At 36.1% G+C, this 24028-nt stretch overlaps 2 protein-coding genes across 5 annotated transcripts in view; both read left to right on the top strand.

The window, feature by feature from the left end:
- Window positions 1–849: 849 nt before the first annotated feature.
- On the top strand, window positions 850–10096 carry slc35g1 (solute carrier family 35 member G1). Its single transcript, XM_005804384.2, has 5 exons — window positions 850–1330; window positions 3672–3846; window positions 5223–5357; window positions 5488–5684; window positions 6482–10096. The coding sequence occupies exons 1-5, from the start codon at window positions 997–999 to the stop codon at window positions 6892–6894; spliced, it is 1254 nt and encodes a 417-aa protein (XP_005804441.1). The 5' UTR covers window positions 850–996; the 3' UTR covers window positions 6895–10096.
- A 5751-nt stretch (window positions 10097–15847) lies between these two features.
- Window positions 15848–24028, top strand: part of plce1 (phospholipase C epsilon 1) — an 84041-nt gene continuing 75860 nt past the window's right edge. For all 4 annotated transcript variants that reach the window (XM_023340966.1, XM_023340965.1, XM_023340969.1 and 1 more), the window contains exon 1: window positions 15848–15966. The gene's annotated coding sequence lies outside the window, so the exon portion shown is untranslated. The remainder of the gene's footprint in view (window positions 15967–24028) is intronic.

Here is a 24028-nt window from a genome sequence, read left to right as displayed (position 1 = left end):
TGGTTAAACCTGTCATCAAAAACAACTATGATGATTATTGTTTACTTAAATGTAAAACCAAATGGCTCACATCCCAGAGCCTGAATCACCAACAAAAATTGACAAAATTGTATTTGATATAGCTTACTTAGTAAATTGAGTATGTTGCTGACTAATTAATTCAATCAGATATATTTACATTCTAATTAATTCAACTTAAATCATACTGGTCCTATAAAAGTCTAAATTTTACATTATAAACTTACAAACAAAAAATTAATGAATTACAAGATAATATAAGTATCCATGCATATCTTCTATCTAATTTTGGCAAATTTTGATATCTGATTTTCTAACTGGTAGTCAGCTTTCTTTTTAATATGGGAATTGTACATCTTGAATGTCATGTAATTTTAAAGTACATTTCTGTTTTTAGGGACACGTGAAATAAAAAAAACAGCTGAGTTGCATGATAGAAAATAACATTTTCAGCTTTTCGAGATGGGCATATAAATAAGAATATATTTTTTTTCGGTATTGACAACCCAGTGATTTTGATATAGATTGATACATAAAGTTAGTTTCAGCTACATTGTTTAAACGTTTTATTTAAAAAAAGAATAAGTAGGGCTAGAATTTAGGTCAAAAACTGATTTGCATATTTGGATGTGGTGCCTGTTAAATTCATGAATCTTACATAAATATGCTCCAGATGAATTTTTGTGTCCTAAAATGTACGAGTATTGAGATGTAGTGGTCTCACATCTCCATGGCAACCAGTGAAAACGGGCGTGAAGAGTTAGGTAATGTTCCAGGTTCCCAGCAGGGTTGTCTCGGGTTCACTTCTGCCCCCCTGTGGGTAAAGCAAACACCGCATGAGAGCTTGTATAGTGACACCAAGGTTAGTGATTAACCTTGCCTTCCCAGTCTCTCAGGACATACACGCAGAGACGTCGGACAGCGTTGTCACTGAGGTATGCTGCCGCTCGGCCGTCACATCCTACTACCACCACCACCATGGGCGAGTGCAATAACTGTACGCGGGAACGGGCTTTAACCGGGGAGGACGACGTGACTGTGGCGTTTCACAAAGTTGTTAGCCATGACAACCAGAGCCAGTTCTACAACCGCCAAGAAGAAGACGAGCATGGCGATGACGAGCAGACAGATGAAACAGTTCATCTACGAATTAACTATCTTAAGGATGAAGATGTTGAAGAGAAGCACCGGGCGAGAGGAAGCGAAAATGTGCTGGAAGGCGGCGAGAAGGAGTCGCTGTTGTGTGTGCTACCGGCGTTTTGCACGGGAGGCAAGGAGACCGCATCTTCCGAAGAAGGAAAACCACCTGAGGGTAAGTTAACTCCTAAAGTCCTAAACTTCGCCGTTGCTGTGATAAGTTTATGACGAAAAGAAGAGGCAGAGTTGAAAAGAAAAACCACCAATCAATGACTTCCTTCGTAGTTTTACGTTATACAACCGGGTTGCGTCATTTGTTAGTGCTGACAGCGTCACATTCTATTAGCAATGAATAGGAGCATTATTGCTGAGATAAAATCTCTACATGTGCCTAAAAGATTTTTTTTTTGTCCCCAAAAAAAGGAATGATGTAAAATTAAGAAGGCTTACAGCAGCCTAGCAGGCAGAAAGGTCCCTCGCTTAGCAACGGAGCTGCTGTAAGCCTTCTTAATTTTACATCATTCCTAAATAGGCTGGATGTATGGAAGTCCATTACTGCCACTGTAAAAACAACAATAAAAGGCAAAACGGAAAAACAAGATTTGAATCGACTTGCAGTCATAATCACAACATGGTATAAATGAACATAGCTATGTCATAGTTATGAGATATATCGTAGCTACGAGCTAGCTATCCCATCACAGAGTTAGCTGATAGGTTTGACTACGCTATATGATATAGTATCAAGAATGCTATCTTATAATTATTAGAACTAACTCAATACTGAGTTAATTTTCTCATAACTTTGACTTTACTATTTCATGAAAATGAGATATTATCATAGTATCGTATTTATGTTATTGCTGTTTTGCAAATATGAGATACTAAGTCAACGTTATAAGTCATAATTGTGAAATTATGGTACTTGTATCATTAGTATAATAAGTGTATTTTTTAATAATTTATTTTTTATTTCATTTATGTAAGTGACAGTGCAGCATAAATGAACTGTAACTATATTATGTGTTCCGTCTTCAATTATGTGGTACTATTTTAGCTAGCTAAATAATCATTGTGTTATATGTTTGTAATTATATTGGCAGAAATGGGCTTCCATAAATGACTGTGCACTTTTACAGAAACAAGATTACCTCTGTATACCCATCCTACAACTTTTATTACTCTTGTAAAAAACACATTACGAATGTTGATGAAGAGATCATACTTAAGCAACAGTGCCAAACTGACTGTGTTTTGTTTATTCAGCTTCTATAAGAAAGAGCCCATTTATTAGAGCTATGAAAGGGTTTTCCCCATTTGTGTTTCCTTGATTTTTTTGGAGTGACTAAGTTCTTTAGAGTGATACTGTACTCTATTTGTTCTATCCCTTAGGTAGCAAACGTTGCACTAAGTTTAGAGTGCTGGTCTTGCTGAGTGTTTAAAGTCAACATTGTGTAATCAAAATTAAGTTTTTATACCATAAATCTCACCAATTAAAAAAAGAAATTTATACATAAAAAATTAGTACTGTAAAAATGGATGAGCTCCAAAACCTGTGTAAGAATATTGGAAATATTATAAAGAGAATCTGTGGTATATTGAAGAGGCAGGTATACATATTTTTTAGGTTGGAAAAATAATTGTAAAGAGTGATGATGAAAAACTGTAGAAGTTGTGTGATGTGGAAAAAACCCATTGGGACTGTCTCACAACCCACTGTTCACAATATAATAGATAGATAATGACAGAAATAGGTTTGCTACACTGCAAGAAACATTTACTTTAAAAAAATCGCTCTAGTTTTAACAGCTTAAGAATAAAATTAGATCATTTTTGAACAGAAATTAGATAAAATTTCTACATGTGCCTAATTTTTTTTTTTTTTTTTTTGCTCCCAAGCGTTACAACATAAAAAACCATTTTCAGTTTATTTGAAATAAACCTTTCAAGCAATAAAAACCTTTCTCCAGTTTATAAACCCATATTTGCACATATAAAAAGGCATTAAGAGGATGTGTTTTTTGTTTCCCCTTTCAAATAAGGAGTTGCAAGACGACACCAAAACCACAGTTTTGCAGATTTTGCACAGCATGGCATTCTTTTGTAATTTTCTCCATGTCACGTTTTTTTTCAAAACAGAGTTTCAAACATTGGAAATGTCCAGCATAGAGAGTTAGAAAAGCAAGCACACCTAAGTAAAATGGCTAGAGCAAAGAAAGATGTCTGTATATTCCCAGACTGAAATCTAATCTCTGCAAAAATATCAGTTTGTTGCTCTCCAGGCAGCTTGTACAAACATTCCACCACAGTGTTTGTTTGGTGGATCTATGGTGCCCCAAAGAATTCAGAAAAACAGACAGAGCTCCTCTGCCTCGGTTAGATGTTATATTATGAATACAATATGTAATTATTTTTTAACTCTTTGCATCCTCTTTGGCTAATTATTTATATTTCCGCTCTTTGTATTAATATTTGACTAATTTGTTTTTGCAATGCTTTCTTTTCCCTACACCCAGAGCAACCAAAGAAATGTCCTGGTCTGGGTCTGTTCTATGCTTTCCTGGCTACAGTTTTCTTCTCCATCATCGCCCTGCTGGTGAAAACCATTGAGGGAGTCCATGCCATTGAGATCAGCGCCATTCGGTGCTTCTTCCAGATGCTCTTTGTCATACCGTTACTCATCTACCACAAGTAAGCAGAAGATCAACTTTTACTCCGTGTTTTTAGAAAAATAGCCTCAGAAAAACATTGTGAGACAAATATCATTGCATTGTTAATGGGAAGTAATGTGGGGAAATCTAAGTTTTTAAAAGCTTAAGAATGATCACTTTTAAAAGCCATTGTTGATTTAGTTTTTAAAACAAGGCCTACATTTGTTTAGCAAATTACAATGCCTTGAAAAATTATTCTTACTTCATAACTTGTTCATAGATTGGAACCACATTTTGTTCCCCTCACTGGAACCTGTTTAGAATGTTCAGGCTAGTTAGCTTTTCTATAGTGGTAAATTGTTTCTCTGCCATTAGGACATTGAGCAGCACGTACATGAGCTTGATTGGTAGTGCTAAAAACTTCCTCCTATCTCTGATTGGTTGTTCCTGACTGGTCGCAGTTCATTTCTGCAGTTGGCTGTAGGACCACAGGGAGACGGCAGAAAAGCTTGGTTTTTCTTTCTTTTTTTTTCTCACTCATTATTGGTCTCAAATTATACTGCATACCACAAAAGACTTGGAGTTGGAATGGCAGCACTAAGTGTTGATCCAGTAAAGCTGACTTACAATGCACGGCATACATTTAAAATTTTTAACTGTACAATATTGTGGAGACCATGTATAATTTTCCATATATTTTGCAGTTGTGCTCTTTTTTCTATTGGGTTATCACATTAAATCCCGGTGAAATACTATAAAGTTTGTTGTTTTAATGTGACAAAACGTATAAACGTGTATGTGGTATAAATACTTCTGCCAGGCAGTGAATCTCCGTCATAGGAAAGTGATTAAAAAAGCGACAGATGGCATAAAATTAAACTACTTTTTTTTTTTTACCCCTCCAGGGGGTCTTTTGTGGGCTCTAATGTCCCTTATATGATAGTAGGCTGACAGGAAATGGGGAATGAGAGGGGGGAAGACATGCGGCAAATGTCGTCGGGTCCGGAAGTCGAACCCGCGACGGCCGCGTCGAGGACTCAAGACCTCCAAATACGGGTCGCGCTAACCACTACGCCACCACGGCATGCCCTAAACTACCTTTTTAAATTAAACAAAACAACTTAAATCTGAAGTCTGCAAGTACTATTCCCTTTTTCCTCATATATTTTTTAATCAGTCCATCCTTTCATTCCCTACATTGGTTTTTCATTCATAATCATCTTCCATCTCATCAGCTAAACATCCATGCATCTCTGTCAATTCTGCCATTCCTAGTGTTATCACTTTCTCCAGCCACCATGCTTGAATCCATCCATCTTTTCCAGGTGTTTTTTCTACTTCTTGTATCACTAAATCTACTCAGCCATTCTTTCAGTCATGCATTCATCCATCATCCTGGTCTATCTCCTCCTTCAGGACAGGTTTCCTTGGTCCCCGAGATAAACGTATTTATTTGGTGCTTCGGGGTTTCCTCGGCTCCAATGCAATGATCCTTCTCTACTATGCAGTTCAGCAGATGCCGCTGGCAGACGCCACTGTCATCATGTTCAGGTGAGTGCTGTTAAAATCCTAACTGCATTAAATAAAAAAAAAATGTATATATAAAGTTTCACTTAAAAATCAAAGTTCTGCTGTTGTGTTTCTTATTTATCCATGAAATACTTGCAACTAATTCCATCAGCAATCCAGTCTTTACCTCGCTCCTGGCTTGGTTATTCCTCAAAGAGAGATGTACAATCTGGGATTGTGTGTTCACTGTGTTCACCCTCACCGGAGTCATCCTCATCGCTCGCCCGCCGTTCCTCTTCGGCGAGCATCTCGGCGGCATCGAAGGCAACTACACTAAGCATGTCAAGGGAACTTTGGCTGCCTTCGGAGGTGATGAAATTAATACTTTGGTTGACTCATTTATATTTGGTGGATTTTTGCTCACACTTATGGTCACATAAGTCACACTTAGGGTAACATCCAACCTGTTTACCACTTCTATTCTCCATAGTGACTTTCTTCCCTTTTAGATGATCTAATACTTTCTGTCAGTTACATTTTTAACCATCAGCACAAGCAGCAGCATAGGATAAAAAGAGACTTTTGGTATTTGATTCACACTTTGACAAATGTTCCAGTGAAATTATCTCATCAGGTCTTGGTTGATTATCTTCTTGAGTCACAGAAATGTGTTACTTTGTACCACAAGTAACTCTAGAGCAGTTCAATCCGGGATCTGTTTTCAGTTTCTTTCCTTCTCTTTTCCCCTTTAGAGAGCAAACCCTGCATTCAAACCGAAAAAACACAAGTGTAGCATTGTAGAGACAAAGACCCATTATGCTAACTAAAATAGGCTTCTGGGCTCACGTTGGCCTCAATGGGAGCCTCAGTACTGTTAGTGCACCTGTGTTTTTGGGGTTTTCTGGAAGTGGAAGTATTGCCTTTTGTAGGACTGACAAGCGGATGGACGCTTGATTCATATCCAAGCTGCAGTTATACCTGTTGCTTATGCACCCATTTCTATCGTAGTTTTTTCCTTCCAATCAACTTTCCATTAATACGTTTGTGATTGTTTAGGCCATAACAAAACATACTTGTATTACTAATTCTTTATTTTAAACTGGTGTATTTTACAGCATAAGGATTATTTTCTCTCAGACGTGTACTCAAAACCTTTTTTTTTATAGGTGCAATTGCAGCTGCTTTCACTTTTGTCATTCTGCGAAAAATGGGGAAGAGCGTCCATTACTACCTCTCCGTGTGGTACTATGCCGTCATCGGCCTTCTCGAGTGCATTATCACCACATCCGTCCTGGGCGAGTGGAATCTCCCGTTCTGTGGTCGAGATCGCTGGATGTTGATGCTTATTGCTGTTCTGGGCATCGCTGGCCAGACCTTCCTCACTAAGGCGCTGCAGAATGAGAAGGCCGGACCCGTGTCCCTGATGAGGACGGTGGATGTGGTGCTGGCCTTTTTCTTCCAGTTTGTTTTCTTTCATCGTGCGCCGACCTGGTGGAGCCTTGGGGGGGCGCTGTGTGTCGTGTTGAGCACCAGCGGAGTTGCACTTAGGAAGTGGTATAACAGCTCCCGCAAGAGCTGAGAGAAGGAATGCAGAAGTTTGCTTATACTCATCACCTCCCCTTTATGAGAATTGCTATGTTTCTTTGTCTTTTGGGTGGTCTGTATTATTATTATTATTATTATTTTATTTTTTGTGGAAGGGGGAAGACCATTCCAGAAGCTTAATGTTAGTTCAATGTTTGAACTTTTTGGAACATATATTAAAAGTGTCAATATGTGTAGTTGTTGACTTTGATTAATTTGGTTACCCCCCACCACACTTGACAGTTGGTATATTATTATTGAAGATCTTACCATGGGCCTTAATTTCTGGTTTGTTCTTTTTTACAAGCTTATAGTTTTTTTTTTATCTATCAGAGGTTTAAAGTTTGGGTTAGGTGGTTGAAACTTTGGTAGTATTGGATGTTACAACGAGACAATAATGCTCAACAAACATCAGAACATCAGAAATAAATAAAGGTGGCTTGCATTCAGTTTCTGAAATAACCTGGTCACGGTGTGCAAAAATGAATTGACAATACTTACAAGCCATAGAACCAGGCAGAAATTGGGCTCAAAACTTCATTTGAAAATGACTACCGTAGTTTTATATACTGTACAGTTATGCTTAGAAAAGGAAACGTTCAGAAATTGTAACTAAAAGTCCAAAATTGACGTTCATGCTTATGTTGTGTGTATGCAAACTTCTGACCAACATTTTGCTATTTTACTTTATAGTTTTCCTTTTTTAACTTTCATGTATTTTTTTTATTTACTTTGTACTTTGAATGCAAACATGAAGAGATGCAGACCACATTAACAGGGTCGCGTATGATAAATTTAAATTCAGAAGCAATTTGAATATATTTATGCATGTTGATTTCAAAAGTCAACCTGTGTAGACTTTAAAAGCACAGTATTGTGTGCTTTTATTTTGCTTAAAATAATATCGGCAGGGAATGAGAATAAGAAAAGTCTTTAAAAGCTGTATCCTGCTTCCTTGAAGCCTTCCTGAATGAACTGAGAAGTTCTAAACGTCTGGTTGAGTGAAACCGTTTAAAAAAATGCCCTCTGTCGTATTTTTCTCTAACTTGTACAGATGCTCCAAATATAGACTGGGACCATTTTTGTTGAATCACATTACTTAGAAAAATACTAACTTTCATTTTAAAGCGATTTGCACTAGGTGCTACTGAATAGTTAATCAAATACTATATATATATATATATATATATATTAAAAAATTTTCTCTGTGAAACTGGGTTATTTATGAGCATTGGCTAAAAACTATATCCTGAAAACAGGGTTGCTCTCCCTGAGGGGTTTAAAATATTTTCTTAAGTATGCACAGATTATAATTAAATATTAATAATACCCAGTTATTTTTTCCATTACCGTAGTGTATGTAAAGTGCCATTATGTAGGGAAATTGTGCAAATAAATATATAGTCGTACGAGTAATCATAAGAGAGCAACATTTTAGATCTATTGGCACCTCTATTAAAGGTGTCTAAAATACCTTAAAATAAATCCATCATTCATTAATGTTGGTCATTTTACACTTAGTATCAAATCTTTCATTTGAATGAATGTATTCAATTTCTTTCTGAGAAAAACATCATACAGCATGGACTACATTTGCTTTACTTGAATTATATATATTTTTTAGAAACATCTATTTAAGGTTGGATTTTGTTCCCTATGTAATAAAATGAACTGAGGTAAAATTAGTTTTTCTACCATTTTCAGGGGGAGATTTTGCTATTTAACAATAAAACATTAATTTATTTAAAGGCTTTTTTACATCTTTACCAGCAGTGGCACTATGATGAAATTACCCTGTAATCTGCCTGTAGAATATATTTTTAAGGGAGATACTTTTCAGGTCATACTGATTTTTAATCATCAGCATATATCTCAGGTCTCTCAGCTAGCACTTTAAGATCATCTAATAATCTATGCAAAACTGAAGTAGCTCAGATGCTTTGTTTAGATTTTTCTTCTCAGATAAAATAATCTACTCTAAACATGGCACTACATCTTCAGCTTTGCAACTTTTGCAACTCAATGGAACTCAATGGAGTTTTGTTTAAAGAGCTCCATTAGAAGCAATGATGCTTCTAATGATGTAATGCTGCGGAAAAGGAAATTATTTAATTAGTAAAACAAAACTTTCTTGGTTTTGTCTTTACTTAAAATAAAAATAACAAAATCAGTTCATTTTAAACTCAGGGTCTGAAATGTACATGACATTTGACTGACCTCGAACACTTAAGTTAGTTCATTTGCCATCGGTCTATTTAGATGGTTAAAAATACTTGATACACAGTTTTCTTTTAAGTGTATCTAAACAGAGCAGCGCTAAAAGCCAATATGTTTACTTAAATGGATTGTAAAAGGTTGCCTTGTGTATCTGTGGAGAAATGTCCGTTCTTATCCATAAGCCTTATTCTTAACGCACAGTTTGTTATGCAGTACTATAGGTATAAGTGTCTCAGCACAGCTTTAATCTTTTATTTGACAGAGTTTAATCTGGAATAGTGTAAAAGTGAGATGATGAGATTAGTGATACCTCGCTGCTAATTAATATCCTGAAATTTCTTTGTCAACATTTGTTTTTGCTGTTTTTTTTACAAACCTTATGTACATGTTAGACCTGTTAGGCAATGGGTCAGCACATACAGTATGTACAGGTTAAATTGGTCTCTTTATACAGTAAATCCTATCACAAGTCTTTGAAATCAGAGTTTACACAGTTCAGCTTTATTAAAGTCTTTATTTCCCATGTGCCTTTTCAAAGAAGGAAAACTGAAAAAATGTCTATGTAAGATGCGTGTTGCATGTGGTCACTATAACAAGCAATTCACCTCACTCTATGCAAGTTGAAAAGCCTGTATTAGAGTGACTCAAGAGTTATCTGACTGTTGTTTAATTTGCTGTGGTTTTCTATAATTACATGTAATATTAAATTGGAACATTTTAGTTAATTATGACCCTCTTTAAATTGCTGCCTAAACTACAACTGGTATATACAATTTTAGAAAAGCGAAAAGTTTTAGTAAAATGTTAGAAAATTCACTGGACTTGTAAACCCAGTAATGCAGTACTTAGGGTATTTTATACACAACTTTAAAACCTTTTACTGTTTCTGTATGTAAACCAACATTTGTTTGAGATGTATACATTTCTTCCTAGTGGTAGATTACTTTTAGTATATCATATTTCATAATAAACTTTTTAAATTCCGAAGTCACACTGTGTGGGGATTTCATTTGCAATATTTTAATACAGAAAAATCTATTGAAACTCATTGTCTCATTTACAAGATAGATCTGTTACATAAGCAACAAATGACAAAAACAATAATAACACAATCTACTGTACTTTACCCTTCTAAAGAATAGTACTATGCATTTCCAGCAGAAAGATTCTTACTTAAAACCACCCTGGACAATTGCCCAAACGGCCTGTATTAAAAACCACTATGGGTATTCTTACAAATACCAGTTGTATTTGTAAGACTAATTAATGTGTTTCAATTAATACTTTGGCATTTTTTGCATCTTTGCTACATGTATCACTGACTGAAATTTGTACCAGTATTTTTTTAAAAGGTTTTGTTGGCTCTAGTGGCCTTTATTTGAAAGTAGTTCGACAGGGAACAGGGTAATGAGAGAGGGGGAAGACATGCGGCAAATGTCGCCAGGCCGGGAGTCCAACCTGCGACCACCGGCACGAGGACTAAGACCTCAATACGTGGGTTGTGCTTTGCCCCTGTGCCACCACAACACCCATGAAATTTGTACCTGTATTAATATTATATTGTTCCTAAAGACATCAGCAGCAATAAAAGCTTTTGCACTCAAAAGCTCTTATTTTCATTACAATTTTTTAAAACCAAATTGTGTACTTTCCATATTTGTTCAGTTGCGTGAGCCTTTTTATTTTGTTTGGCGGCTGAAGTTTAATACATGCCAGAAAGAGGTGGCAACAGGTGGGGCTGGTGGAACAAATGTTACTGTATGAGTAAAATTATTATGATGCTAGTGGCTCTGGCTTTGAAAGATTGGGATGAACTAAATGTAGCAGTCAGAAGAGTTGAAGATTTATCACCTAGATGGATAGAATCAAGGACACATTGAAGCAAAAACTCTCGCAATTGGGATGTCACAAAGAGCATTTTTCAGATTACTGAAGATGATTGAAAAGACTTGGCGTGGGGAAAAAAACCTCCTGGGCAAGGTTTTCACAATCTCTTTAAGAAATGCTATTTATTATTTCCCAACAAATTCTCTGAAAGGAATTTGAAAAGTTGTGCTTCACTGCAGTAAACCTTTTCAACATCAGTGAAAGTTGTGGAAAACATTTGAACTCCATGGAGGTCTTGTCTGCACTCAGAGCAGCCTGGCCCTAACAACTGAGTCAGTAAATGACAGCTGGACAAAAACTGGGCTAAACAGGCTATTTCCAGAGACAAAACAGGCAGAAATGGATGACATTGTTCTGAATGTAGTAATGTAGGTTGCATTACTGGTCATGTGCACGTTTTCACAGTCTTCCATACCATAAACATAATTTTTCAAAATATGTTTAAAGAAAGTATGCAGGCTGTTGTAGGGTCTCCTAAATTGTTCTTGTTATTGTGAGTGGAATTTGCAATCACAAGAAAATATGGAAAATATTTTAATATGGGTGATGATTTGTTATATCAAAGCAAAAGATCACCTCTTGACTGGTGTATTCAAAGGCCAACTTTCTTTGAGAAAAAATTTCACACAAAAAAAATGTTGATTACAATTTATAGTACATTCTGGATTTCTTCACTTACAATAAGAAGCTGCAGTTAGTTTGACCGTAAGATCAGTGTTTTCTTTATGAATATGTGATGAGAGTTTTCAGACAGCAGGGGGCAGGAACGATAAAAGCAAAGACCTGTCTCTGCTTTGAATTGTGACTGTTATGGTCACAATTCAAACACTGATGTCTCAAATGGTTAACTGCCACTAAAGTAGACACATGGTTTTCTAACGTAAGAGCGTTCTGGCTACAGATGCAATATTTGAAAAGCGGGCCTTTTTGATTAAATTATGTAGGTGATTGAAAGGTGAGGTCATACAAGTATATTCTACATATGAGGAAATAAATTCAGATGTGAATAAATGAGTAAAAAGTAGATTTAATTTTTGAGCCAAAAACAAACAATGTTCTACTTCATCTTAATATTCACAAAAAATGTATTTGCAATATTGTGGTTTTAGGCCATTGCTCCTCTCTGTGCACCAGAGCAATTAGGTGAGGAAAAAAACAAACTCTTAAACAAGTGAATCATATTTTCTCCAGTCTTTTCATTTATAGTCTTTATGGAAACATAACCATTCAGAAAATTACTTTTTTACTTGTAAACATATTCATCTTTTCAACCTTTCCACATTTTGTCACATTAGAACAGCACAAATACATTACAAACCAAAATGTGTTTTTAAAATAGTGTGTAATAAATTGACACAAAGCATCCATCCTTCATCAACACCTGCTTGTCCTTTCAGGGTGAAAGGCAGCAGTCATTGGGTAAGAGATGGGGCACACCCTGGATGGGTCACCAGGCTGACAAAGGGCAACTCAGAGACACACAGGACTAACGACAAAACACATCCAAAAAGGCAATTTAGAGAAATCAATCAAGAGTTATGTTTTAGTACTGTGGGAGGAAGCCAGATTACCCAGTGAGAACCCACGCATGAACTGAGAGAACAAGCTTCATGAAAAAAAAACAGGCTGTGATTCAAACCCAGGACTTTCTTACTATAAGGCAACAGCATTATAAAAGCCAAACAACACAACAACACTAAGATGGGGATAAAGTTATGGAACAGTTGAAAGCATGGTTCAGTCCTTTATCCAACAGTAGGAAGAGTACGGCATGACTGCATACTAACCAAATCAGAGGGTTACCTTTCAGCAGGACAACAGCCCTGAATATGGAGCCAGAAGTACAATGAAATGGCACGGATTAAAGCATGTTTGTGTGTTAGAATGGCGCAGTCAATGTCCAGACATACATAATTGATTTAATGTGATAAGACTTGGAAGCTGGTGTTCAATCTGCTCTCGATCCAATCTTCCAGCAAAGACTTACGACTATAAAGCAATGAAAGGTGTGTAAAGTATTCACTCACATGCAATGAATACAAAGACATACCACACTTTTCAGATTTTTATTCTATTTTAGAAAAAGTTTTCCACTTTATTATTATTGTTCTTTCTGTTGGTCCATAACATCCCATGAAAAGTAATTATGATATCTCAGTCAAAGTTTTTCAATAAAACACTAGATATTAAAGATTGTAATAATTAAGATTCTGTTTCTCTTTTCAACTCTTTCTTTTTCATGCTTTGAGACAAAAGGCAAACAATAATACACTTGTTAATGCATCTGTTTCTGTTTACAGCTTAATCTGAATATCTATAAAATAATGAGTCAGGCAATTATTAACACCTACCTAAACCCAGAGGCTTCAGGAATAGCCTTTTCTTAACGTTTGACTAATTTTTATGGCCAACATTTTAAAACGCTTTGAGCTATTTTTCTTGCAATTAGATTAGTTCTGTCAAAGCAGTAAACTGTACACTGGAAAATATAGCTTAATTTCTGTGTGGAGCATGTCCAAACAGACTCCTTTGTAAGTGTCTGTCCCCACGGTTACACAGAGAAAAGGGCAGGAATGAGACTCAGCTGTTGTGTTTAATGTCATCACTGAAAATTTTATTGTTATCGTTTTGTAGGAGTCATCCACAATGACCCCATGCTTCCAATAACTCATCACCCAGTGCATTACATTTCTAACAGTTATTAAACTGTAAAGAAGTGTATCATTGTTAGGTTATTCAAAATACTTTTCTAATTACAGAGATAAATTAAAATGGTCTTATCTGATTGTTCAAATGCATGTTTTACAACAAAACCTATATTTTAAGAATACAAAAACAAACCAAACTTGTTTTTATATGCTTTTTCGTATTGATTTTACTCAGACACATGCAATCTGTGTTTTTCTTTTGAAACAAGTCTGAATTTGTCTCCTTGAGCCCACAGGCCAAACTGAAATTATCTGATTCCAATCATTTTTGTGTTATCTTATATTTTCTGAGACGCATCAAACCCTCAGAGTGAAAGCAGAGCTTTTTGTTAGCTTTAAATCTGATAACTTCACTTTCTGTTTGCACACCTTAACCATCAATCATCTTGCCAAGATACACAGCAACTTATCCTTTGCAACATCCCAGTGTAAGTTAGCAGTTTTATTAGACTTTAATGGAGTCCCATAAAAATGTCCTAGAACTTTAGATGCACCTTATCTAGTTTCAGGAACATGCATATAAACTGTTATGTCAAAAGAAAGAGATGTGAAAAACATCTGGTGAGTATCAGTAAATAAGTGTAAGTAAGTTGTGGTAGGCTGTGTGAAAAAAAAAACATCCTAGATAGTGTGAGAAGTCCCCCCAACCCCCTTTCATTTTTTAATCAGGAAAGGGGGATTCCCGAAGGTTTGCATGTGTCTGGGTGGAGGAGAGTTTGGGGGACTGGATGGGCTTCACATTCCTGTTGGATGGCATCAGACTTCCCATCAGAGGAGTGGGAGCAATTTGGAAAACAGGCCCCCATTTTCCAAAGCTGAAATATAAGAAATAGAGCTGAAATAGAGCAATAAAAGTACTAATATTCTTATTGGTCATTTGCCATTTTCAGACAAATTATTTGGAGTTCAGGTTCATCTGTCAGTTTAGAGGAAATATGGCCAATTTGGTGGTTATGAGTTACACTCAGTGTTCTAGACAGTGGATGACACAGGACAGCTGTGGCTAACCCTTAAGCTTTTATTTGCATTACTGCAAATGAGCTCTGCAGTAAAAAAAAAAAAAAAGAAAAAATTATTGATGACAGAGGGAACAATGTATAGGGCATGATGGATATGAAGTGAACGACTGCATACGATGAGGATGGTTGTCAGACATTCCAATGCAGTGACACACACTCACACACGGCGGGCTTCTGCAGAACCACGGCCATTGTCCTTCCGTCTGCTGGTTCATGCTGCTAAACAGAGGCAAGACAAAACTGTTTTGAAGTGCTGTGGGAAACATTTCAATTACTCCTATAACATATTATGAGCGCAAAATGAGTTGGAAAATAAATGGATTTTAAAATTAATTTCTACATCAATTTTAAGGTGCTTTATTATTATTCTTCTTCTTATTATTATTATTATTGTTGTTTTTGTTGTTGTTTAAATGGTATGAATGGCATTATTCCCTTTATCTCTTTTGTATTAAACCCAGAAACCCAGTCTCCTGGTTTTAAGACAGATGAAAAGCAGGACAAGTCTTACTTTTACTAATACTTCAGTATCAATAATTTATTTATTATAGCAACTGGAGTGTGCACAGACAATTCCTTAAAGGGATAGTTGAAATTTTTACAGTAGAATTCTATTAAAAATTCATTAGCAACAAATGTATGTTAGCAGCAGTGCATAACTTTAGCACTTTATAGAATGTTATATTGATAAAACTTTACTGAAGGCTGAAAAAAATTGACTTCTGCTGTAAACAGAAACTCCAGTCTAAAAAAAATAAATATAATGAGTAAATTTTATGAATTTTAAAACGATGTCATATTAACATTGTATTTTTAAATGTTAAATCTCTAACTCATCCTGTGACACATCAATGTTTTGGGGGCTTAAATGACAGCAGGGGGGCCCTGGCAGCCGTTTATGACCTGGGCTGGCTCTGCGAAGAATCACCGTCTCATCTTTTACACCAGCTGACTGAATACTCCTTTAAACCTTAAAACGTCCAGACAGCCCTTTTTGTGTGTACCAGCCAGGTCGTGATTAGTTTTTCAAAGAAAATTCAGAATTTTCCAATACTTCGGTGAGCACTTGAATGCACCACAGAGGACAGCAGCACAAGCTGCAGCGTCAACTGTCTCTGCTGGAGTTGTGAAGCAGAGTCCCAGTCAAAGACAAGCAAGCGGCGAGCTGAATTCCTGTGGCGATTTGGTTGATGCTGAGCGTATTTTTTATATTTTTTTTTTCAAAAAGACTGCTGGGTAAGTGTGTGAACTGCCAACTCGGACAACTTTTATTACGTTTCTTTGCACGAGTCGTTTGGGTTCCGAGAGCGGTCGCTTTGAAAAGTTGTTTGGCAGTAAAGTCCTCTCAGAGCTGCTGGACAGTGAAGTTGTGGCTTTCAAACAACCTTTGTTCGTACGTTAAAATCAACTTTCATGCCTCCCTGTTTGACTGGGCTTTAGACTACTAGAAACAGAAAGTTTCATGAAGAGGATGATGACGGTAGTTTATGTGGTATGTGGGTTTTCGAGATTCCCCGCGTGAGAAGAATGACAGAAAAGCACGTGCTGAGAAGAGCTACGGTTATATTGATGTCCTTGCCAGATTATGTGCCTTTTAATTTTGCCCAGACTTAGATGTTTTCTTAGATGTTTTCTAAGTCTGGGGACATCTACCTCTCTCATCCTAACAGCAGGTGGTGTCAGTTTTAAACGTTGACAGGTGATGTCGGTGTTTACACTGGGGGTTGCCTTGGAGGACCGGGGAAACAAGTATCTTTTTTTGTTCCTTTCCTTTGTGTGTGTGATGTTTCTGTATTAAAAGCAAGAGATGTATCACTTTTAAATTTAAGATAAAGAAACGTAGGGCTCAGATCATGAGCGTTTCTAGCTTAACATTGGAGGTTTAGCCCTATGGTGGGACAGAAGTGCCACAGTCTGACAATATAAATTGTGAAAACAAACAACAAACAAAACGTTAACACACACACACAAAAAAAACCCCAACAAACTAAAAGATGTGTATATAAAAAACATGTTAGTAAATAAATGAAAATGTATACAATTAACTTGAGATGCACAGCCAAATAAGTAAGTCAAAAAACGTATCTTCAATATATGTGTCTTGTCCATGGCACTGTTAGCCCCTCCACTGACTGTGCTAGCTAGTAAAGACTGACAGATTAAATAAATTCATGAGGTGTTGCTACATAGAATTATGAAATGCTTAAAGAAATATTGAAATTATTATATTTTTAAATATTTGTTTCAAATTTGACCAAATTGTTTCAGCATATATAAAATGTCACTATCTGTTAATATTAGAATGTTTAAATAGCTATTTATGATATATATATTTCTGTTAGTCATTGAATTTTTGTGTTCCTAATTTTATTTTCAGTAACTGCATATCTAAATGTTGATTCAGTACTTAATCAGAGTTACTTACTCTAAACCCACATGTAATTTATCTACCAACAAAAACCTCCCTTTGCTTTACTATTATGAACTTGGCACAGGTCAGACAGAAAGCAACTACTTACATTTTTTTGAGTCTCATGCAAAACATTTAACTTAGAAAAAAACCCTTCTAATTTCTGTAATGCAGCCCCTTGACAACAGCGATTACCAGTCTGTGCTCACTGTGTCCTAAATAATTCCAGTCATAAACCATGAACACATTGTGAAATAGATGCTGCTTGCATAAAATATATCATATTTTTGTTTATGAATTTGGGGGAGGTTGCCAGAAAGGAATTAGACCCCCTGTGAAGTCTCTAACAGTTATTATTGTTGTTCAGAAAACACTGGGAAGTCTCCCTAGATGACGAGGCCTAGCAACGCCTGTGTTCCTTACGACGCGCCAGGAATGTTGCAAGTTGAGTTAATTGAAGTAATGCTTGGCTAACATAGAAAAACAAAACAGTCCAGGTTTCAGGCCTGTATTTACACGGCAAAGAGAGGTCTATGTTTCCAGTAAACACATAATGAGGTATACACTGTTGCAATGGCTGTGTTGAGACCGATATTTTACAGACTGACATTAGTTTGTGGTGGATTACAGAGTCAGATGTTTCCATTACATATCTTACCTTGTTAGAAACAGATTAATGCCTAAAGTAATTGAAGCATAAATCAGCATGACACGCTTGGGCTCTAAAATTGAACCAACATCTCCTCCCATACAGCATGATATAACTGAACTTATAACTTAAGAAGGTGTTTAGGAAAGATTATATCTGATTGTAAAATGTTTAAAAAAATTGCTGACATATAAAACAAACAATAACATCCGTTGACACAGTTAATCTTTAGATATGTTGCATTGAAATGATTGAGGGCAAAGGTTTCTTGGGATGATGAACCTGCAGCAGACAGGGATGACTGGTTGGACTTGTTTCCGAAGTTGCTTTATGTACAGGAGATGATTTCCGTTTGTTCAGCTGTACTGGGACTCCAGATACTGAATGGATGACAACACAGTCATGCGGTGTTTACGAACTGTCAAATTTGTCAGTAACTTTTTGTGGACTTACAGGCAAGCAGGCCTGAGGCAATGAGATGATAAATGGAGTTAAATTCAGGGCAATCCCAGATGGAAACTCTGTTAGAGGCTGAGAATCTTTGTGAAAGTTCTAACAGACTCTCTGAATCCGATCTGACTGAACTTGTGCTACTTTGCAAAAATGGATAGGCAAAAGTTTCAGTCTCAAAATGAGCAAAGCTGTCAGAAACCTTCCATGGAAGACTTGCTGCGTTAATAGCAGCTTGCAGTACTGGTTTAATGGGGGAGAATACAAAAATATTCAACACATTTCAGTTTTTAAATAAAAAAAAGTTACAACCATGTATTATTATTTTCTTATTTCACAATTGTGTATTAATAGATCAAAATTTGTAGTTTCATTTAAAAGTTTAAGGAATCTGAATACTTTTACAGGGGGCTGTATATTCTGTTGGAAACCTGTTTTGCTGCCACATGCAGATTAGTCACTAACCTTGTTGAGATTAAATGCTTTGGGTATTTTTTCAAATTTAACAGCATTAGGATTAAAGTAAAACCATGTTAACCCCACAAAAATCACTGCACTTAAACTGTGACAAATTATCCCAGCGTGAGTTGTGATGAATAGAAAACCGCTTTCTTTTGGTGAAAGCTGCACTCCTTTGAATTTGTGTGCTGTTTCTTGAGCTGATTTTATGTTGAGTAATTCTTTTCATCTGTTTTGATCAATATTTCATGTTGCAGGTTTGTTTGTTATTATAATTTTGATTTCCTTCTATTTCAAAATTTGTTTTATCTTGAAATGTTTTTAAGTTTAAATTGCATCTAGTTGAAGCACTTTGAACAGTTTTTCAGTAAGTTATTTTCAACTATGGATCAAATTATGCGTCAAATAAAGAATTTATGTATATTAGAGTATAAATTACTTACAAGTAAATACTGCCTATATGGAAACTAATGATTAAAAAAAAAAAAAAAGCTGTTAGACTTCAACGTTAAATGTGATGTGGTTGAAAACTTGGGTGCACCTAACTGTTGTGCTGGTGCACCTAAGAAAAATTGTTAGGCTACTTTAGTCTGGATCCCTTAAAATGCACCAGAACTGAAATCCTCATGTTTTTAGTGTGCAAACCTTTAGATTGATGGGCTGCTATTTAATCTTTTCATAGAGGTTTTGATTTTCTGAGTTGATAAAGTAGAATAAGGTTGTCAAAAGCTTTGCCAAGGAATGCAACAGTGTCTTTCACTAAGGTCAGAATTTCTCATAAACAATCAATCACTTATTGACTGAAAATATCACAAAATATATATATTTTGGCTATAGGACATCATAATAAGAATTACCTAAAAACACTTTGCTGGGAGTTATTGCGTCACTTAATACTAAGAGAAAAAAGGCAAAAAAACAAAAAAAAAAACATGAAATAAAATGAAAGACAGACTTTCTGTCTCATTTTTGTCTCTGACAGCAAGGAATCCATATTGTAATAGAACCCCCCCCCCCCCCAAAATTTGAAAGGAAACAGATACTTGGACAGAAAGGAGCATGATCATATGTTCACAGTAAGTTTTTCACCATATGCAATGCATAATATGGACTCCAGTGTTATTCATGGTGCACGTGTGATGTTGCCTCCCTTTTCTGGCTGCTCAAGACAAACATTCACATTGAGACAAAGGGGAAGCCTTGTTTAGCTTTCTCCTAAGTGTGAGTTATCTTCCATGCACAAAGTTCACACAAACATCCAATTCAAGGCTTCATTCACTGAAAAATCCAGTTTGCTTTCAGTCTCTTGTTACAGACTGGGAACTTCTCTCTTTTCTGTGTAGTTTCCATTGCCACCTCTCTTTCAGCCCTGCCCTCTAATCAAATCCATATGTCCTACAGATCCCTTGCATGAACACTCTGTTCTGTTTGCAGCAGCGCTCCCCATGAAATCAGCCTGTTACTTTTTGACTGACAGAGAAAGTCCTTGTTTGTAATGAAATATGTTTGTTTAATTATTTAACCTCCATTTAACCAGCAAGTAGAAAACCTCCTAGAATCCCTTTTACTAGAGTGTCTGTCTCACAATATGCAGCTTCTAGGGCCAGTGAAGATAATACCATAATAAACACACACACTCTTCATACTAATGGATATTTAGAATGAAAGTTAACTTCAAAAAGATGGAATTCTGATGTTTCATCATCTTCGATTAAATATGCCTTCATCGTGTTGGCAAATTTGGGCTCCTATAAACTGGTCAATGATTTGCTCTATGTTGCTGCTTCATGATGTTTTATGAGCTGTTTTTGTGCCTGGTTTGAGTAACAACCTTTATGAAATGTTTATAGCTGTTGGATTAGACCAAACAATCCAACCACATGAAGGTAACCATGGAGAACAGGTACAATGCACAACAAAAAGCACAACCTTGACCTCAGTGAAATATCCATGACCTTATGTGATTGAGTTATTTTATGAAAATATTCCACCAATCTTTATTTTGCAGCTCTGTGAGGAAAAAGAAATCACCAGATATGTGGCACTTCAGGGAAACGTCTTTAAACCTTAAGAGCAGTTTGATGGGACATTGTGTATTTTTTTCTCCAGTTCTAAAGGCTACCAAATATGAATTTCTTATTTAAGCATAACATAACAAAGGGATTTATGCAAATGTTTGTAAACAAGGAATTAGTTTGTTAATTATGTTTTGCTACCTAGTCAAAACATGCATGATTAGATTTTTTTTTAAATTAAGAATCGCAATTAAGTAGTTGACAAATTTGTTTCTTGAACAAAAGCAATTAAAATATGCTATTTTAGATGTAGATGTTGCTATATTCACCTCACTGTGTATTTTCAAAGTAAGTCACATTCCTTTAAGAAATATGACTCATTTACAGTCACATGACATATTTTCTTCACTTATCCCCGCTTTGGTAATACTGGGTCAAAGCGGGGATCTTGAGATATTTATGCATAATGTGGATCAGCTTCATAGAAAAAACCCTAACTGCATTTTTAAGTTTTCATTATGCTGAGTAGCATTTAGTTTATTATACATAAACTGCTCAAGTCATACTAAGAAAATAATTCAGAAAAATGTGTCTTTAAGGTCAATAACTTTTCTTTTAAGATTATAGTTTTGTATTGTTTAAAGAAATAGTTTGCAGTACCTTTTACATTAAAGGGCACATAGTTACCAATTTAATGGTTTGGTCAGATTAAGAGGGATATTAATATGTGGCTTTACAGAGCTGTGAGTCACTCATTTTATTTGTGTCAAAGAATTTATGGCTGTGAAATCTGCATCTCATTTGCTTGCAGTTGAGTTCAAGGAGTCTCTTCCAATTCCACTCACCATAAGCTGTATATTTTCTTCCTTGCTCCGAGTTCTGCAGAACAGAAAAAGGGAATTCCTTCCTCCCCTGACCTGCCTATTACATTCCAGGAATGTTCCTGATCCTAAACTAAATCTTTGCATGAAGTATTTAGTGGAGTAATTTGGAGGATAAAAGGCATTTCAGTCAAGCTTTAATGCAACTCTCCCTGCATTTACCCTGTTTGAATGCTGATTGTATGTTGACAATAGTCTGGAACTAACTATTCACGACTGTGAAGTGTGAAGTTTTCATCCACAACCGCTTGTTGATAATGCTTTACTTTCCTGTGCTGTGTGTGAGGGTGGGTCTAATCACATACCAGGCTTTGAGTCATCGTTTGGATGAGTTGGAGGGGAATAATCCCTGCTGAATGAGCATTAGAAAAAAGCCTTTCATGTGAGAGAGTAGTCCCCCTGTTGAGGGGATAAACAGTGATTTAGGCCAGGGTTTCACCTTCTAAAATACAAACTCATTAAAACAAATTACTCATTAGAATACCAGAAGGCTCCCCATTGTAAATGGACAGTACTTGACTGTCTTGGGTTGAAAAATAAACTGGCTTTTGTCTTGCTGTCGGATTTGATTCAAGGCTTTATTGTTTGATATTTGACTTCTTTTTATCCATCACCTCTGTGATGTGTTCTGGCACAGGCAGTCAGGCAATCAAAGGCGGTTTTGACTTCAGGATCCTCTTTAAGATACTAAACTTGATTTCTGGGGCGTACTTTAATCATATCAGTGACTGCTGTGGAAACTTAAAAATAATCTCATGGTGATTGGTCGCTGAACTTGCCTTAGAAGGCCCATTCCTTGTATTTTTTTAAATCTCAGTCTGTCTCTAACACACTCACACACTGTTGTCGTAGATTATCAAGAACACCATAATCAGAAACCTTGACTTTTTACAAACACCTTGACTAGAGGTCAAGGTGTTTGACTTTGATTTTAAAATCAGGTTTGGAGCCAGACAGAGCAAGCGTAATGCCATGTAAATAGTATTTATTTTTTGCCCAAAAGCTATATCAGAAGATTTAAGAGATTGTGAAATTGAAATTTGCCCCAGTACTAGTTCTTGCATCTGCTTGACGTTCCTGTATATAATGTGGGGAGTGAAGTAGAAGTGATTGAACATTTTCTTGGTCAGTGCACTTTACTCTGTGTGACCTGGTTTTCAATCATTGGGTGTGTTTGCATGTGTCTGTCTACCGTTCTAGCCTTGGGCTGAGATTTAGCCTGGAAGAGCCGTCTGATTTCCCAGGCGGGGTCAGAGTTCAGCTGATAGCAGAAGCCACATTTAAACATGTGCTAGATGTTTATTTTAGGTTCACTATCTGGAAAGTTGAGTGCATTCACATGATCAGTAATCTGCATTACTGATCATGTTTTTTTTTTCATGGTATCATAAATAAAGATGGTCATTACCTTCTTGGATTTGGAAATAATTTTAAGCAATAACACCAATCACTTGATGTTTGGCATAGGTACACAAATTGTACCTATGCCAAACATCAAGAGAGATGTTTCCATGATGAAATTCTATCACGTTTTAATTTCGGAAATTTAAATATTTGCTCAGCTTGTCTCTGCAGGAGTGAAAGCTGCAGTGTACAACTTCTTGCTTCAAAATAATAATAAATAATAAATACTTCCATAGGTTTGTCCTCTTGACCCATAATCGAGCGGGTTCATGTCATAGCATGTGTCACCTTCCATCTTAAACAACATCAGGGCAGTGACAACATAATCAGTATTTTTTGCAGTGTGTTGTTTGCTGTGCGTTACGTGCTCAGTGGTTTTAAACATCGTTTTCATTATACGCCTAAGGTAGGTGTCAGCAAAATTATTTGTACCAAACATGATTCCAGGTAACTTGGATTAATGACATGTCCATACAGGTTTCCAGAAAGACAGATTAAAAAGAATGATTTACGGTACAAAACATGAGTCTTTATGTTTCAGGTAGTTATGACTACCTGACTATCAGGCATGTTGTGTTTGCGCGCATTTAATGAATCAGGTTGTACCTGTTGGTTCTCTGAAACACTTTTAGTTTATGCTCCCGTAGTTTTCACTGCTTTCTCTGGTCAACCTTTCCAAAAGGTAACTCACTAATTACTCTTCTGTGATATGAATCAAAAAAGTTTGTTTTCAATCTTTTTTCAGTTACAATAAAAGGTAATAGTTAGACTAGTTCTTATTGGGTCGATATGTCACTAGGTCAAATGTCACAGATGTTACTCTTGTTAAACATGTTTCATGTTTTGACAGCTTAATTGAAATGAGTCTCAAACAGGACATTGTGCAACTGTTTACTTGCATATTCCATGAAATCAGATAAAATTCTGAGAACTTTACTGCAGAAATGTGTCATTTGGGAATTTGTGGCTGATTTCTGGTTGTTGTTTTTTTTTTTGACCTACCAAAAAAGAATTCAGTTTTTCCGATTAC

This window comes from Xiphophorus maculatus, chromosome 10 (assembly GCF_002775205.1).
Source record: "Xiphophorus maculatus strain JP 163 A chromosome 10, X_maculatus-5.0-male, whole genome shotgun sequence".
NCBI lineage: Eukaryota > Metazoa > Chordata > Actinopteri > Cyprinodontiformes > Poeciliidae > Xiphophorus > Xiphophorus maculatus.
This window is presented reverse-complemented; position numbering and strand designations above follow the sequence as displayed.

What these genes read in the sequence shown, in the direction of transcription:
- slc35g1 (XM_005804384.2), top strand. Translation starts at nt 997, where the DNA reads ATGGGCGAGTGCAATAACTGTACGCGGGAACGGGCTTTAACCGGGGAG. An exon ending in GCCACTGTCATCATGTTCAG is followed by an intron (nt 5,358 to 5,487) that starts GTGAGTGCTGTT and finishes TAATTCCATCAG; the next exon opens with CAATCCAGTCTTTACCTCGC. An exon ending in AACTTTGGCTGCCTTCGGAG is followed by an intron (nt 5,685 to 6,481) that starts GTGATGAAATTA and finishes TTTTTTTTATAG; the next exon opens with GTGCAATTGCAGCTGCTTTC.